The sequence below is a fragment of the Mustela putorius genome, unplaced genomic scaffold, assembly GCF_011764305.1.
Source record: "Mustela putorius furo isolate JIRA1106 unplaced genomic scaffold, ASM1176430v1.1 tig00000196_pilon_pilon_pilon, whole genome shotgun sequence".
NCBI classification, from domain to species: Eukaryota; Metazoa; Chordata; class Mammalia; order Carnivora; family Mustelidae; genus Mustela; species Mustela putorius.
In genome coordinates this window covers 5,859,037-5,877,068 of record NW_025421310.1, presented here as the reverse complement: position 1 = coordinate 5,877,068, position 18,032 = coordinate 5,859,037, and the positions used below count along the sequence as shown (strand labels likewise).

The window sequence follows — 18,032 nt, the reverse complement described above, 5'->3', positions numbered from 1 at the left end:
TGTTGGGAAAATGGCACCAGTATATTTTTGGATGTGTCTGAAGCATGTGTGTATGTGTAATGGCTCCTTGAAGCATTTCCATTGCATTGGCCTTGGAGTCCTTGTCTGAAACAGTGTTGGTGGAGAGCTAGCATCTATGCACCTGCTCTTTTTCACTCCAAGGAGATTTTCCTGGCTCTTGTTATGATGAGTGACCTTAAAATTTCTTTTCTTTTTTCTTTTTTTTTATTATTTTATTTATTTTTATTTCTTTTCAGCGTAACAGTATTCATTGTTTTTGCACCACACCCAGTGCTCCATGCAATCCATGCCCTGCCTAATAACCACCACCTGGTTCCCCCAACCTCCCACTCCACGCCCCTACAGAACCCTCAGATTGTTTTTCAGAGTCCATAGTCTCTCATGATTCATCTCCCCTTCCAATTTCCCTCAACTCCCTTCTCCTCTCCATCTCCCCTTGTCCTCCATGTTATTTGGATGAGTGACTTTTTTTTTTAATGGAGACCTGGCGGGTTTGGATGTGATGTTTTGAGGGTCTGGATCTTTTATATCTTCGGTCTCAGAGGCCTCTCCTGGCACATTGCTGGGGTGCTGACTCATTACTGCCATGTGGAAGGCACAGAGTCCAGGGGCCCCACGTGCCCTCCTGTGACCTCAGCTGTGTCCTTCCTGGGGTCTTCATAGTCTGAGCCTGGCGGCCGATTTTGCTCCACTTTTCAGAGTACTCATGGGTCTTGTTTATAGTCTGTGGGAGTTTCACCTGTGAACAATGGGGTTCTGCAGGGAAACGGGTGTCCACTTCCTCTTGGCCCCAAACAGGACCTCCGAGATGCAATTGATTTTTGTATATTGATTGATGTTTCAAGTGACGTGGCATAAATCCTTTTCAGATTAGAGTAATAGGTCTTTACCTTATTTTGGATAGTTCATGCATACAATTTTGTGATCCATGAATAATCATACTATTCATTCATTCATTCATTCATTCATTCAGTTTCCAGAAGGAAAGAAAACATTATTATTATAGAAACCTAAGAGAACCCAAGTCAGGATGCTTAAGATAGTTCCTCCAAGGAGCTTAAGGAAGAGGAATAGAAGAGGAAATGATTCCACACATCGATGAAGGTAATAGGAGGCAACAAATGAGAATTAGGCAAAGTAACGTCGAATTGGGCACTTACAGCACCCAGTCTCATCAGCTGGGGGTGTCCAGGTGGAAACAGCCAGGCTGGAGTCCCTAGTCTATCCATTCAGTACTTAGCACGTTTTCCCCCCTTTACTTAATTGGTTGGTTCTTCTCGTCAGATTCTCATGTCAATTTTTGTTTTTTCAGGCCTGATAAAACGGGCTGGGGAAGTACTCCATCTTTCTCTATTCTCAGGGGAAGCCTGTGTGAGTTCGGTATGTGTGTGTGCACGTGTGTGTTCGTGTGTGCTACATGTTCATGCGTGTAGACATGTCCACAAGTGTGTGTGTGTTCACATATTCACGAGTGTAGGTGTGTCCATGTGCTCGTGTGTGTATATTTCACAAGTGCGTCAGTATTTGGGGGCATTCACCAGTGAAACTTTCCAGACTCAGTTCACCACTTTAGTGGGAAAAACTTTAACTGCATACTCACTGCGTTTTACACACAGTGATTCCGATTTTCTATTCATCCTGGTGTCTGTTAGTTTGGTAACCTGTATTTCTGAGGATTTTGTCTGTTTCATCTACCTTCTCTAATATTTTGGCATAAAATTGTTCATAATATAATAACAATTAATAAGAGTGAACATAATAAACTCTGTTATCGATTTAAAGTGTGTAGGATGTGATACTGTCCTGACTGGTGATGTGTTGTGTGCCTTCTCTCTCTCTGTTCCTTGGCCATTGTGACTAGGATTTCAACATATGATGAATATATACAAAAATGAACATTTTGGGCTTCATTGATTCTTCTCTATTTTTTTGTTTGACCTCATTAGTAGCTTCTCTTATCACTTTAATTTCCATTCTTCTACCTTCATTTGGAATAATTTGCTATTCTTTTTCTAAATTCTTGGTACAATAGCTTAGATCATTGACTTGGTTCTTAATTTTCCCATTTCACTGGTTTGATGTATAACATTTACATTATCCTTCAGTGTAAACATTTTCTTGTTTCCTTTTTGATTTTCTCATTTCTTTCATGGGTAACTGGGAAGTCGGTTTGATTTCCAAAGTGTAGGGTTATTACAATCTTTGATGGCAGAATTGGTGACTCCCAGGGGGTCCCAGGAGTTCTTACTGGTCCATGTGAGGAGTCCAGGCTGGCTAGGGTCATTAGGTGGCACCCACTGTGGGCAGCTCCTGTGCCTTCCAGGGTCCCTGTGGTCCCCCTCTCTGGAGTATGAGGTCTGGGTCCCTGCGGGGCTAGTGGATGGTCAGAGCAGCATACACACTGGGCTCTGCTGGGGGGGTCCCCTGATTGGGAAGGAGCGGATGCCCATGTCTCCTATCTGAGAGCCAAGGGGTCCAGCTGGGCGTAGGTCACATCCTGGGGGGCGTCAGATGCAACAATCTGCAGTGGGGAAGAGAGGGAAGGCTTGTGATTGAGGAGGGGGATGCCTGGGAACTCAGAGAAGAAGGGACCCACCTGACAGTCCATCTGTCTGTCTTCCTCTGCTTGTCTGTCCTCTGAGTCCAACAGTCCCTCCGACATGGGGGAAGGAGAAGTGGCCAGTCCATACCTGAGTCTTGATCTTGACCGGCTCACCTGGACGTACGTTGTTCCCTGGGGGTCTTCATCTTGTGTCTTCTGCTGCAGACAGAGAGTGAAGCGGAGGTTTGTCTTTTTGATTCCCCTTGACCACCTCAGACAATTTTCCCCATGGTTGCCAGAGCGATGCTTCAAACTTTCCTGCCCATTAGGTCACTTTCCTGGTGAACTCCCCAGGGGCTTCCTGAGCCTTGGGGCATGTGATTCTTACTCTGGCTCTGATTCTGTTCCGGACAGTGTTTCTTGCTCATTTGGTTGCAGCTGCATGGGCCATGCTCCTGATAAAGCATGTTGCTGCCTCAGGACCTTTGCACCTGCTATCCTGTGCCCTGGTTTTATCTTCCTTGGCCACACGTTGCCCTCGAGGATGCTGCCCACTTCCATGCATATTGTCCACCACCCACAAAGTGAACTCATGGAGGGTGGTCAGATTGGCTCACAGCTATGCTGGCAGCACTAGGTGGGACCTGGCAAATGCTGCGCTCCCTGTATTATTTGCTGGGTGAATGAATGAAGGGACTTAGTGACCAGTGGGAGAATCACTTCTTCATGCACTCTCTTGAGACGTGAGTATGGACCCCGATAACCAGAAGTCAGACAGTGGTTGGGGAGCCAGACAAGGGGAGCACAAAGGAGGCCCCACAAGGTCACAGTGGGCTGATCCTGGGTACCCAAGAGCGTGAGGGCCTCTGAGGGACACTACTGAGACTGGGTGGTGTGAGGACATGGAAGTGTCCACTGGATTCAGTTTGGCACCATGAAGACCCTGGGGTCTGCTTGAGAGTGGGGGTCTCACCCGATGGTCCAGCTCCACCCCCTCCTCAGGCTGAATGTCTTGCATGGCAACATCTGCTGGGACAGAAAAGGGTGTGTCTCTTGGCAAGGTCCCCTGAGCCCTCCTCTCAGGGCTGCAGACCCCACCCTGCTCCCAGATAGGGAGCTCTGGGCTGCAGACCCCACCCTGCTCCCAGATAGGGTGTCTGCCGTCCCGGAAATTCAGCAGTGGCCTGAGGGGCATGTGGGAATTCAGTCCTCTCCCCGGACCCGGGCCCTCCCAGCCCACCCCCAGCGCGGCCCCCTTCATCTCACAGAGGCTCTCCTCCTGGGCGGCAGGGGCTGGGCTGGAGCTGGGGAGGAGACAGGGTGTTAGGGGGGCATAGCAGAGGCAGGTGGGTGGGAGTCTGGGGGACTACAGGCAGGAGTTACCTGTCGTGCAGGCCTCTGTCCTTGGGCTCTGGGTCTGCAGCCCCTGCAGGATGTTGGGAATCAGTGTCCCTCTGGTCTGGGAGGGTATGACCCCCACCCCCAACCATGTGATTCTAGGGAAAGGCGCCCTTCACACATACTGTCTGTGTGTTTCTCCATCTCCCCAGTTTGAATGGAGGGAAGTATCTTCAACTGGCTCGTGGGGGCCGACCTGGGGGTTTCTTTCTAGATTCTCTGAGTTGAGATTCTGCACAGGTGTCCTTCTATGCTGGCCTTTCCCACCACTCTGGTTTCCCTCTGGCCGCTGCTCTGAGCCCACCCTCTCGGCCCACAGGGCAGCCACCACCCCTGCAGCCCTTCACCCCCTCCTCTTCTCACCTGGCTTTCTGCATCTGACCCGATGCCGGTGTCGGACCAGGAGGAAGACGAGGAGGCCAAGCAGCAGGACGAAGGCCACCGAGGCCCCAGTGAGGGCGTACAGGTACCAGTGGGGACCTTGTGTACGAGCCACACCATGAATGAGCCAGTGATGCCATCTACCTGAGCACCCACTGTGTGCCAGGCACCTGCTGGGCTCTGTGCACTCAGCTCTGACCCCGTCAATGATCACCCAGCAGACGACTGCTGCTCCTCCCGCCCACTCCACAGACAGAAAGCTGAGGCACAGAGAGGTCATTCACATGTCTCAGGTCACCCAGCCTGGAGGCAGCAGAGCTGAGACTAGAACCCGGGCTGTGGGTTCCCTGAGTTCTCCTCATGCTGTCCCCTGTGCAGACACCAGCTCGGGGCTCTGGGCTCCTCATCTGGGGCCCGGCCTGTCCCAGCATCTTCTTCTGGAGCTGAGGGTCCTTCCAGATTCCCCTTATTACCTGAATGCCCCCAGCCATTGTCCTCCCTCCCCTCCGCTTACAATGTCACTGTCATTGCTGCAAAGGGACAGAATTCCCCATAGGACATGACCTGGGGGGCTTCCCCATAAGCCCTTCTCTCCCAGGATCAGAGTCATGGTCTATGGGAAATCTCTGTTCACGACTCTCTCCTTTACAGTTGGGGAGACTGCCAGTGCCTCCGGAGGACCCTGAACTGAGGGACAGCTCAGAACTCGTTCCCCATGGACCCACCAACCAAGGCAGACAGAGATCCTCACTCACCCTCAGAGCCTCTGGGGTCAGTAAGGGTGAGGCGCCGGGCCTCCCGTGTTCCGCACTGCACCTGGGGGCACCTCACCCTCCCTCTGCCATGACCACCCTAGCCCCCTTCCACCAGCCTCAGAGCTCCTGGAGCCCCATTGTCCCCCTGGCATCTCTGAGAGCCTAGAAGAAAAGTCCCTGGAGAGCAGCTCTTGTGACTCACCATCTGCCGAGCCTGGCCCTGTGGTCCAGGGGCCTGTGGTCGGAGGGCCGGGGTCCGTAGAGGGTCCTGAGGAAAAGACAGGAGTGTGGAGGGGCTGGAGCTTCCCCTGAGACCCTGTCTCTGCTCTCACTCTTCCTCCTCATGTGCCCTGTGACCCCCAAAGCTCCTCCTCTCCCAGGAGAATCCTGGGGCTGGGGCGGGGGACGGGCAAGCTTGGGAGGACCCTGTTTCCCTCCTGCACTGTGAGGGGTGGACCCTCTGCGGACACTCCCTTGGAACCCCTCACTTCCATCCTAGACCAGATCCCTCCTGGTCCCAGGGCCCTGAAGAAAATGTTGGGACACAGAGGGGACAAGGTCAGGGACCCTCACCTGAGACCAGGAGCTCCAGAGGATCACTGGGCTGTGACAACAGGTAGGGGGAGGTGCTGGCGGAGCCATAGCACCTGTAGGACCCCCCATGGGCTGAGGTCACAGGACTCATGCGGAATTCAGCCTGGTGCTGCCCAGCTCGGTACTGTGACCTAAGACGCAGCGGGGGATCGGCTGCCCCCTCCTTGGACAGAAGGAAAGTGTGCACAGAGCTCCATGATTGACACAGCAGGGTCACATTCTCTCCTGGGGCCACCATGGGTCCAGGTTGCACTGAAAGGGAGGGTGTGTAGGAGAGCTGTCCTAGGGAGAGGAAGGGCGGGTGAGGGACTGTCCAGCCCTTGATCTGAACTGCGTCTGTCTGTGTCCTCCGAGTCTGTCCCTTCCTATCCCCTGTCTCTCTCTGTCTCTCTCCCTCCCTGGTGGCCCCACACCCCTGGTCCCGGCCACCACCACCTGGGGCTCGCCTGGCAGGACCTGTGCAGAGTCTGGAGTCCTGACAGACGCTGTGAGACCTCACCTGCCAACAGGATGTCCACGGGGTCACTAGGGGCCGACCATTCAGAGGAGAGGTTGTGTCCACCGTAGCACTTGTACCGGCCCCCATGGGAGGGTCTCACCAGGCCCAGGTAGAAGGTTGCCCCCGAGAGCCCAGGCTGGGTCTGCCGCCTAAGCCGCCGTGGAAGGTCAGGTGCCCCCTCCTTGGACAGAGCGAATTTGTCGTAGCTGACATCAGAGCGACACTGGAAGGTCAGCCTCTGTCCAGAGGTCACGACAGTGTCCTGCTGGGTCAGGAGGGAGGGCTTCCCCGACACACCTGGGAGAGACCAGCCGTGGATGGCAGGGGCTGCTTCTCCCCAAACCTCCCTTCTCCCGTCCTGATCCCCAGGTCTCACCGTCCATCACAGTCAGTGACGCTGACCTGCGAGTCCCCGTGGTCCCCTCACCCACCCTCTCATTGGGGCTCCCCTGGGAGCAGAGTCCGCGTTAACCTGTCTGGTGCCTCAAAACACAGATGAGGCAACAGTCAGACTTTCTCACCTGAGACCAGCAGCTCCAGGGGGTCACTGGGGACCGACCACACCTGGGGGGTGTTGCTGTAATAGCCGTAGCATCGGAACGTCCAGCTGAGGCTGGGGGTCACGGGGCCCACAGGGAACAGGGCCTGGGTCCCCCCATGGGGGGCTGGCTGGGAGCCCAGGGTCCAGGAGGGCTGGCGCTCTCCTTCCTTCATCAGGATGAACCTGTGGAATCCCATCCGTGAGGCACACTGGATGGTCACATTCCCTCCTGAGGTCACGACAGGGCTGGGCAGAGCTGAGAGGCTGGGTTTGCTCTGGGATTCTAGGAGAGGAGGAGGGGGTGGTGTGAAATGAGGCTCAGACCCCCCACATTATCCCCAGGCTGGGCTGTGAGAGGGAGACCCCTGAGAGCCCCCCTTCCTGAGGGCAGAGCCTGGGGCTGGGACCCTGAGTGGGCTCGCACCTGTCACCACCACCAGCTCCAGGGGGTCACTGGGCTCTGACCAGCCAGTGGGACTGAGATAGTCACAGCGGTATCTTCCTGCATATATGTCTGCCATGTGTGTGATGGGGAATTTGACCTTGTCTTTGGATTCCAGTGGCTTCTGTCTGTCCCAGGTCTCTAACTCTCCCTCTTTATGCAGGCGGTACTCCTGGACTTCCAGGCCCCCCTGACACCAGATGGTCACAGATGTCCCCCAAGGCATCACAGAGCCTGGCTCAGCCCAGACAGTGGGTCTGGGGAGGGTCCCTGGAAGGAAACAGAGGCTGGGACAGAGACCTTCCCCACCCCCAGATCCCAGCTCAGCCCCAAGCCCCCAGACATTGCCCTCGGTCAGCCCAGAACATCTGTTCTCCATCCCCTGCTGCCTGGTGGGTGACCCCTCTCCCCAGTGAGGACATGGGACTGGGATCCCTGGGATCAGCCTCACCTGTCTGGGCTTGGTTCCTGGAGCCCAGACTCAGCCCTGGAAGAGAGTTCTGTGAGAGGTTTGCCCCGAATCCTAGCAGATCCCCTCCTCCCGTGAGCTTCCTGAGCCTGGGATCTCTGACAGACCAGGGCCTGTGTGTGGGGTGGGTTCCTCCCAGACTAGAGTGTCCCCTCTCCTCCCCAGATCTCACCGAGACAGAGCAGGGTTGTGAGGGTGAGGGTCATGGCGTCTCCTCTCTCTGGTTCCGGCTGTGCAGATGGAGGGTTGACTGTGACTGCAGGACAGACAGACACACCGGGTGTGGCCACGGGGAGGCCAGTCTTGCTTGTCACAGGGTTGTCACGTCATCAGTCCCAGAGGAAGAGGAACGCCCCTCCTCAGGCCCAGTCTGTTTTTGGTGTCCATGATGGTGCAGCGGGTGGACCTCTAGGCTTCCTGAGATGCCCCATCTGGGTGAGGATACCAGGGCAGTTCCTTCCCTCCCAGAGCCTCCTCCATGGGTCTCCTTCATCCCCAGCACACCCCTGGGTCCTCACCATGGATGGGTCCCCAGACCCAGAGCTGCTGCAGGGGACATGGGTTCCTGCTGTGCTGGGGAGCTCATGTCAGCACAGATACTCATGTGACATCTCTGAATGGCTCAGGTCAAGGTCATGGTGACAATGAGCCCAGAGGAGAGATATGGGCACATGGGGAATGGAACACTACCCCGCTCATGGCCCCGGAGTGTGGGCTCTCTTTATGACACTGCTTCTAAGGACTTCTCTGTTTTGCTCTGTTTTGCTCCACCTCTGGCCTTGCTGGGAACATCCCAGACCATCCGTCCTGGCTCCTTGGTGCCCCTTGTTCCTGGGGCTGAGCTGACCTCCTCACCCTGCGGTCTGTGTGCAAGCATCAGGGGACGTGTATTTGGGCTAGAGCTCTGATTTTGCAGGAAAGCGGATCTTCACCGAACTATTCTTGGACTGTCCACTGCCAGCCTGACCTTGGGCGGCGTGTCCTTGCTCTGCTCCTCAGTTCCCATCTGCTGATGTCGTCCTGAACTGCATCCCCCAGAGTGAGTGTGGGGATTGGGTGTCGGGGTCATGGGAGGGATGGGGAGCTGTGAGTTTCCAGACCAGGTAAGAGGAGCATGGGCTGGGGGTCCCGTCGCGGTGATGGGGTCCCGGGTCCAGACTCTGCATCCAGGTGGCTGGTTCGTGTGCCCGCTGGAGACCTTGTCTTCTCTGAATACCGGATTGCCGCTCATAGCACATCTGAACTATGCAGACACAGAGACATGCAGGTAAAGGGGAAATGAACTTCTCCAGAAGCAATTGGAACCCCAGCAGAGGCAGAGAACTAAGCTGAGTCCCCGCTGCTGCGTGGGACCACAGAGGGCTGGTAGGGATGATTTTTGCACCCGTGTGGATGCAGAGGGGTTCCCCAGGGTCCTCTCAGTGGGGAAGGCATGGGGATCCTGGAGGTCAGGCTGCATCCTCAGGAGAGACAGGAAGGGCTTTGGGGGTGGATCCCTCAACACACAGAGGGAGCCTCTGCCCCTAGGACTGCGATCATACCCTCCGGGGGGTGGGGGATGTTTCCCAGCATCCCACTATAGAAAGAGAATGGGAGAGAAGGCATTTTCAGAAATTCATGTTTTTAGGTAGTGGACTATTTTCAGTCTGTGAACGGGTGCCAAGTGTAGTTCACTTCACTTAGAACAGGAATCCAGGGGGCGCCTGGGCTGCTCGGTGCCTTCAAGTCTCTGACTCTTGATTTTGGTTTAGGTCATGATCTCAAGGTCGTTGGATTGAGCTCTGGGTCCAGGCTGAGGTCAAGCTCTGTTTTCTGCCCAGAGTATGTTTGTCCCTGTCCCTCAGCGCCTGCCCTCACTTTCTCTCTCATTTAAATAATAAATAAAATCTTTAAAAAAATTAAGATTAGGAACCCAGATGTGGACAGGAGCCCAGGCGTGAACAGGAGGCCAGGATGGAGAAGGTACAGCATGAAGGAAAAATGGCAGACACATAAGCACTGGAAAATATTGGAGACAGACACAGCCGCACACACAAGCATCCCCACATGCGCACGCGCGTGCACGCGTGCACACACACACACACACACACACACGTGCACTTTGGGGTCTCCAGTGAGGTGTGTCCCCTGCAGGATCACATTCACTAGTGAAGATGGTGTGTCCATGACTCCCACCTGGGTGCACAGTGCATTCACATGGCTCCTTGATGTTGCCCATGATGGGTGTGTATACGCCAAAGAAATGGGCAAATGTTATGAATCACAACTTAAAATAAACAAACATTTATTCCTTGCACCTCACACATCCCTGAGCTCACTCAAACTGATGGTGTCTCTGGAAGATTCCACCAGGTGTCACAGCACGAGGACAGAAGAGCTCTGTGAGTCTAGAGAGGGTTCAGGGAATGGTTTTGGAGTCATCTGTTCCAAAGCAGGCCTGATTTTCACCAACTTATTTACTTGTGAAAACAGAGTCTGTGTTTTGGGCTGAAGGAATGGAGGACAATAGTGGACATCAGGGAAGGTGGAAATGGAAAGTGAAGGAAAATGTATCCCCTGAAGGTGGACCAGAGCTGCCGCTGTAAGAAGGTATGAACCAGCCCTGCTGTGTGGGATGAACCCTCAAGTCACAGGGATGAGGAAAGACGGGGCAGTCAAGGATGTCCAGCAATGCAGGAGGGAAAGCACCACAGGTCACGGGGGACAAGTCCTGGGCAAGAAGCAGCCCAGACATGTCCTGCACCTGAACCAGGCTCCCCCTCGATGTTGTCAGCAGACAGATCAGCGAGGGTGAGCTGCAGGCTTTCCTCCAGATCCCTCTGGGCACCTGGGATGCATGCCCACAGCTCTGCCATATGGAATGGTGGCTTTGTTCCCCCTCATGTTTAGCTCCTGGCTGTGTCTGGGGTCCTTCTCTTGCTGTGCTGAGCCTCTAGCAGCAGAATCCCGAGGACCACCAGGATCAAGGCAGCCACGCCCATGCAGGCCAGATTCTCCACCGTGTAATCTCTGGGGTCCAAGCCTAGGAATGAGGACAGAGAGGTTGCAGAGGTCAGAGAAGACCCACATCCCCCATATCCTGCATGTCCACGCAGGGGACCTGCCTCCCCTGGACAGGACACCCCTCTCCACAGCAGTCCCATCACTTAGAATTTCTCCTAGTCTCCACTTCTGGGGTCTGACTTGTTTTGGGGTGGGCTCATGGTGCCAGCTGCTTCTGCAAGTAAGATGGAAGCTGATGGAAGGAGTTGGAGACCCCCGTCTAGCCTGTCCTCAGCTTGTCACTATGGATAGTTCCTGAACTAGCCCTTCTCTGCTCTCCTCACTGGATTCCTTAAGCCTCCTTGTTCTCATTAATTTCAGACTTTGCTCCTGAGTCACTCGGGATAGATTCTGGTTGTGCCCCACCAGATCAGGGTTGCAGAGAAAAATGGCCTCCCAGCACAGAAATCATCATGTCCTTGCATGTTTTCTGCTCAGTATGGTCTGTCTGTTCCTCAACAGGAGGGTGGTCGATCTGTGGCATGTGGAGACAGGATGGGGACAGGAGAGTCTGGACTCAGGCTTTGGGGAACTAGAGGCAGGTCAGGGACATGTGCCCAGAAGAAGGAGTCTCCATCATCATCTCGCTATTTGGGGACAAACTCTAGAAATCTCATGAGATTTGAAGTTGGGATAGATAATCATTTTGTTTGTTGAAAAGACAACCTCTGTTCCCACTAAATCACAGACCAGACCTGAGGAAGTGCATACATGTGGATTTCATATACGAAATCATTGACATCTCTTAACCCAGTTTTCATATGAAAAGCAAGAAAGTAAAAAAAAAGGAAAAACAAAATATGAACCAATTCTTATTATAAAGATTCATCCAAATAGTCTAAGTAATATTACCTTATTGAATTCAGAAAATACCAGTGAACAGTAAATGTTATGTGGTTGGGTTAACCCCCAAATGTCTGAAACCAGGAAGCCTTTCTAAAGAGCCTTGTATTGTTAAAATCAAGGAAAAAGCATAGCTGTTCAGCAGACAGACATCTTTCAGGAAAATAATGCATTAAAAAAAATTTTAAAGATTTTATTTATTTACTTAACACAGAGAGAGAGAGAGAGAGAGAGAGAGAGAGAGATCATAAGTAGGCAGGGATGCAGGCAGAGAGAGAGAGCGGGGGAAGCAGGCTCCCTGCTGAGCAGAGAGCCCAATGCAGGTCTCGATCCAGGACCCTGAGATCATGACCTGAGCCGAAGGCAGAGGCTTAACCCACTGAGTCACCCAGGTGCCCCCCAAGAATGCATTTTTAATAAGATCCTAATGAAGCAGGAAAATGAGTTGAAATAGATAGGTCAACAGTGCTTTCGATATAAAAATAGATTTTTTAATATAATTTTTTATTTTTTATAAAAAAATAGATTTTTAATGAGCTTGCTTTTAAAGTCAGTTTTGGGTATAAATCAAGTTGTTTCCGTGACGTGAATCTTGTGGCTATTTTCTCTGTCCTTTGAAGCGAGAAACATAGCTGTGCATTTTAGACATGAGACAGTGAAATTTCCACGTGTTTGTGGTTATGATCATTTTCGGCAGCATATTGAACAGTGGTTGAAAGGGAGAGAGCACAGTGAGTTCACAGGATATAAAAATACACCCAAACTCACACTTCTCTTAGGCTTGCTCAGCAATTACTCAGACAGCTGACGTACGTGGTGTTAGAGTGGGTGAGATGTTCCTATAACAGACTATGAAGTGACACCACTTAAAGGAATGAAGTTCAAAGACTTTGAAGTTCATGTATGTGACAAATCACTGAATGTTATACATGGAAAAATAACAAAGTGAGACTCATCGAAAATGTGCTAAGACTCGGTAGCACCAATAGAAGAGTTAGTAAAGGATCTGTACTCAAGGGACTACAGAACACTCATGAAAGAAATTGAAGAAGACACAAAAAGATGGAAGACTATTCCATGCTCATGGATCGGAAGAATAAACATTGTTAAAATATCTCTACTGCCCAGAGCAATCTATACTTTCAGTGCCATCCCAAACAAAATACCACCAGCATTTTTCAAAGTGCTGGAACAAACAATTCTAAAATTTGTATCAAGCAGAAAAGACCCCAAATCGCTAAGGAAATGTTGAAAAAGAAAAACAAAGCTGGGGTTATCATGTTGCCTGACTTCCAGCTTTATTATGAAGCTGTGATTACCAAGACAGCATGGTACAGGCACAAAAACAGACACACAGACCAGTGGAATAGAGTAGAACCCAGATATGGACCCTCAACTCTATGGCCAACTTATCTTCAACAAAGCAGGGGAAAATATCCAGTGGAAAAAAGACAGTTTCTTCAATAAATGGTGCTGGGAAAACTGGACAGCTGTGTAGAGAAGGATGAAACTTGACCATTCTCTGATACCATACACAAAGATAAACTCAAAATGGATAAAAGACCTCAATGTGAGGCAGCAATCTATCAAAATCCTAGAAGAGAACATAGGCAGTAACCTCTCCGACACTGGCCACAGCAACTTCTTTCAAGACATGTCTAAAAAGGCAAGGGAAACAAAAGCAAAAATGAACTTTTGGGACTTCATCAGGATGTAAAGTTTCTGCACAGCAAAGGAAACAGTCAACAAAACAATGAGGTAACCCACGGAATGGGAGAAGATATTTGCAAATGACACTACAAACAAAGGACTGATATCCAAGATCTGTAAAGAACTCCTCAAACTCAACACCCAAAAAAACCAGATAATCATGTCGAAAAATGGGCAGAAGACATGAACGGACACTTCTCCAAATAAGACAAACGGCTAACAGACAAATGAAAAAATGTTCATCATCACTAGCCATCAGGGAAATTCAAGTCAAAACCACATTGCGATACCACCTCACACCAGTAAGAATGGCCAAAATTAACAAGACAGGAAACACCAAGTGTTGGAGAGGATGTGGAGAAAGGGGGACACTCTTACACTGTTGGTGGGAATGCAAGCTGGTGCAGCCATTCTGGAAAACAGTGTGGAGATTCCTTAAGAAATTAAAAGTAAGGCTACCCTATGACCCTGCAGTTGCACTACTGGGTATTGACCCCAAAGGTACAGATGTAGTAAAAAGAAGGGCCATCTGTACCCCAATGTTCATAGCAGCAATGTCCATGATAGTCAAACTGTGGAAAGAGCCAAGATGCCCTTCAATGGATGAATGGATAAGGAAGATGTGGTCCTTAAACACTATGGAGTATTATGCCACCCTCAGAAAGGATGAATACCCAACTTTTGTAGCAACATGGATGGAACTGGAAGAGATTATGCTGAGTGAAATAAGTCAAGCAGAGAAAAGTCAATTATCATATGGTTTCACTTATTTGTGGAGCATAAGGAATAACATGGAGGACATTGGGAATTGGAGAGGAGAAGGGAGTTGGGGGAAATCAGAGGGGAGACGAACCATGAGAGACTGTGGACTCTGAGGGCTTCAGAGCGGAGGGGCAGGGGGTTGGGAGAGCCTGGTGGCGAGTATTAAGGATGACACGGATTGCATGGAGCACTGGGTGTGGTGCATAAACAATGAATTCTGGAACACGGAAAAATAAAATATAATTTTAAAAATTAAATTAAAAAATTAAATTTAAATTTAAAAGATTTTTTAAATTAAAAAATAAATAATAATAATAAAAAGACCTGGGAGTGCCAAAGCTTGTTCCCCACAAGGACTGTGTGAATCCAGTCTAACCCCAATGCATACAGGAGAAAGAGGACTGGTTTCTGAGTCTGGCGTCCTTGTCACCTGAGTTCCCTTTGCCATCATCTGCAGGTGCTGCTCTAGAAGGTATGAGAAGCAGACACAGGGACACTGGACCAGCGACCACACACAACACAGAGTGGACACCAGTGTACATGGACATGGGGTGCAGCCTCCCTGGGGACTCCCGTGAGCCAGACTCCACCCTCCTGGCTCTCAGGTGTGCACCGAGGGGCATGGAGGCCCCCAGGTGAGCACGGGGGTGGGGGCAGCAGAGCGGTGCCCGAAGGTGGGGAGGCTTCTGTCCAGGAGAGCGTACCGGGGGGCTGACAACACCATCAGATTCTGCTATGGAGGGACAGGAGGTGAGTGGGAGGCGCTGTTCACTCACCATTGTCCTCGCTCACCGCCCACGCAGCCCCTACTCCTTACTCTGCTGAGACTGCAGGATGGGGGACCCCGGGTGCACACTGTGGATCTCCCCAACCTTTCAAGGGCAGGATCCTCCTCTGTGGAGCCCCTGCAATCCCCACATGTGTTACTACGTCAGGCTTTCCAGAGACTTGTGTCCTGAGCTGAGCACAAGGTCAGGGCCGCTCACCTGAGACCAGGACTCCAGGGGATCACTGGGCTGTGACAACACATGGGGGAGTGGCATGTGCCAGCCAGTGCCACCAGAGAACTCTGAACTGAGAGGCAGCTCAGAACCCGCTCCCCATGGACCCACCCACCAAGGCAGACAGAGACCCTCACTCACCCTCAGAGCCTCTGGGGTCAGTAAGGGTGAGGTACCGGGCTGCACCTCCCCCACTGGGCCCCTCCCCCTCCCTCTGCCACGACCACCCTAGCCCCCTTCACCAGCGTCAGAGATCCTGGAGCCCCATCATTCCCCTGGCATCTCTGAGAGCCTAGAAGAAAAGTCCCTGGAGAGCAGCCCTGGGGGGGCCCGTGGTCAGGGGGCCGGGGTCTATAGAGGGTCCTGGGGAAAAGACAGGAGTGTGGAGGGGCTGGAGCTTCCCCTGAGACCCTGTCTCTGCTCTCACTCTTCCTCCTCATGTGCCCTGTTACCCCCAAAGCTCCTCCTCTCCCAGGAGAATCCTGGGGCTGGGGTGAGGGACAGGCAAGTGTGGGAGGACCTGTTTCCCTCCTACACCATGCATGAGGGGTAGACCCCTCTGCTGACATTCCCTTGGAACCCCCCACTTCCATCCTAGACCAGACCCCTCCTGGTCCCAGGGCCCTGAAGAAAATGTTGGGACACAGAGGGGACAAGGTCAGGGACCCTCACTTGAGACCAGGAGCTCCAGAGGATCACTGGGCTGTGACAACAGGTAGGGGGAGGTGCTGGCGGAGCCATAGCACCTGTAGGACCCCCCATGGGCTGAGGTCACAGGACTCATGCGGAATTCAGCCTGGTGCTGCCCAGCTCGGTACTGTGACCTAAGACGCAGCGGGGGATCGGCTGCCCCCTCCTTGGACAGAAGGAAAGTGTGCACAGAGCTCCATGATTGACACAGCAGGGTCACATTCTCTCCTGGGGCCACCATGGGTCCAGGCTGCACTGAGAGGGACGGTGTGTAGGAGAGCTGTCCTAGGGAGAGGAAGGGCGGGTGAGGGACTGTCCAGCCCTTGATCTGAACTGCGTCTGTCTGTGTCCTCCGAGTCTGTCCCTTCCTATCCCCTGTCTCTCTCTGTCTCTCTCCCTCCCTGGTGGCCCCACACCCCTGGTCCCGGCCACCACCACCTGGGGCTCGCCTGGCAGGACCTGTGCAGAGTCTGGAGTCCTGACAGACGCTGTGAGACCTCACCTGCCAACAGGATGTCCACGGGGTCACTAGGGGCCGACCATTCAGAGGAGAGGTTGTGTCCACCGTAGCACTTGTACCGGCCCCCATGGGAGGGTCTCACCAGGCCCAGGTAGAAGGTTGCCCCCGAGAGCCCAGGCTGGGTCTGCCGCCTAAGCCGCCGTGGAAGGTCAGGTGCCCCCTCCTTGGACAGAGCGAATTTGTCGTAGCTGACATCAGAGCGACACTGGAGGGTCAGCCTCTGTCCAGAGGTCACGACAGTGTCCTGCTGGGTCAGGAGGGAGGGCTTCCCCGACACACCTGGGAGAGACCAGCCGTGGATGGCAGGGGCTGCTTCTCCCCAAACCTCCCTTCTCCCGTCCTGATCCCCAGGTCTCACCGTCCATCACGGTCAGTGACGCTGACCTGCGAGTCCCCGTGGTCCCCTCATGCACCCTCTCATTGGGGCTCCCCTGGGGGCAGAGTCCGTGTTAACCTGTCTGGTGCCTCAAAACACAGATGAGGCAACAGTCAGACTTTCTCACCTGAGACCAGCAGCTGCAGGGGGTCACTGGGGACCGACCACACCTGGGGGGTGTTGCTGTAATAGCCGTAGCATCGGAATGTCCAGCTGAGGCTGGGGGTCACGGGGCCCACAGGGAACAGGGCCTGGGTCCCCCCGTGGGGGGCTGGCTGGGAGCCCAGGGTCCAGGAGGGCTGGCGCTCTCCTTCCTTCATCAGGATGAACCTGTGGAATCCCATCCGTGAGGCACACTGGAGGGTTACATTCCCTCCTGAGGTCACGACAGGGCTGGGCAGAGCTGAGAGGCTGGGTTTGCTCTGGGATTCTAGGAGAGGAGGAGGGGGTGGTGTGAAATGAGGCTCAGATCTCCCACATTGTCCCCAGGCTGGACTGTGAGAGGGATACACTTGAGAGCCCACCCCCTTCCTGAGGGCAGAGCCTGGGGCTGGGACCCTGAGTGGGCTCGCATCTGTCACCACCACCAGCTCCAGGGGGTCACTGGGCTCTGACCAGCCAGTGGGACTGAGATAGTCACAGCGGTATCTTCCTGCATATATGTCTGCCATGTGTGTGATGGGGAATTTGACCTTGTCTTTGGATTCCAGTGGCTTCTGTCTGTCCCAGGTCTCTAACTCTCCCTCTTTATGTAGGCGGTACTCCTGGACTTCCAGGCCCCCCTGACACCAGATGGTCACAGATGTCCCCCAAGGCATCACAGAGCCTGGCTCAGCCCAGACATTTGGTTTGGGGCGGGTCCCTGGAAGGAAACAGAGGCTGGGACACAGACCTTTCCCATCTCCAGGTCCCAGCTCTGCCCCAAACCCCTAGACGTCCCCCTCGGTCAGCCCAGAACATCTGTTCTCCATCCCCTGCTGCCTGGTGGGTGGCCCCTGTCTCCAGTGAGGAGGTGGGACTGGGACCCCTGGGGTTAGACTCACCTGTCTGGGCTTGGTTCCTAGAGCCCAGACTCAGCCCTGGAAGAGAGTCCCTGTGAGAGGTTTGCCCCAAATCCTAGCAGATCCCCTCCTCCCGTGAGCTTCCTGAGCCTGGGATCTCTGACAGACCAGGGCCTGTGTGTGGGGTGGGTCCCTCCCAGACTAGAGTGTCCCCTCCCCTCCTCATATCTCACCGAGACAGAGCAGGGCTGTGAGGGTGGGTGTCATGGCGTCTCCTCTCTCTGGTTCCGGCTGTGCAGATGGAGGGTCGACTGTGACCGCGGGACAGACCGACACAAAGTGTGTGGCCATGTGGTGGCCAGTTCTGCCTGTCATGGTGTTGTCACGTGAGCAGTCCCACAGGAAGGGGAACAGTCAGTCCCTCCCCTGAGCCCTGCTTTGGTGT

At 53.3% G+C, this 18,032-nt stretch overlaps 2 protein-coding genes across 3 annotated transcripts; both read right to left on the bottom strand.

The window, feature by feature from the left end:
* Nucleotides 1-396: 396 nt before the first annotated feature.
* LOC101690366 (leukocyte immunoglobulin-like receptor subfamily B member 3) lies at nt 397-7,903 on the bottom strand. Of its 2 annotated transcripts, XM_045076963.1 has the most exons (13): nt 7,815-7,903; nt 7,625-7,660; nt 7,156-7,443; nt 6,712-7,014; nt 6,191-6,487; nt 5,671-5,973; nt 5,300-5,365; nt 4,325-4,441; nt 3,947-3,989; nt 3,830-3,867; nt 3,537-3,589; nt 2,618-2,782; nt 397-2,542 (listed from the first exon to the last, which is right to left on the bottom strand). In XM_045076963.1, the coding sequence occupies exons 1-13, from the start codon at nt 7,846-7,848 to the stop codon at nt 2,477-2,479; spliced, it is 1,809 nt and encodes a 602-aa protein (XP_044932898.1). In that variant the 5' UTR covers nt 7,849-7,903; the 3' UTR covers nt 397-2,476. The 2 variants fall into 2 exon arrangements, with proteins under 2 accessions (XP_044932898.1, XP_044932897.1); XM_045076962.1 differs by having other exon boundaries at nt 397-2,782.
* A 7,631-nt stretch (nt 7,904-15,534) lies between these two features.
* On the bottom strand, nt 15,535-17,954 carry LOC106004417 (leukocyte immunoglobulin-like receptor subfamily A member 6). Its single transcript, XM_045076976.1, has 4 exons — nt 17,821-17,954; nt 16,714-17,448; nt 16,193-16,489; nt 15,535-15,975 (listed from the first exon to the last, which is right to left on the bottom strand). Exons 1-4 carry the CDS (start codon nt 17,936-17,938, stop codon nt 15,659-15,661), a joined length of 1,467 nt encoding a protein of 488 aa, XP_044932911.1. The 5' UTR covers nt 17,939-17,954; the 3' UTR covers nt 15,535-15,658.
* Between the last annotated feature and the right edge of the window lie 78 nt (nt 17,955-18,032).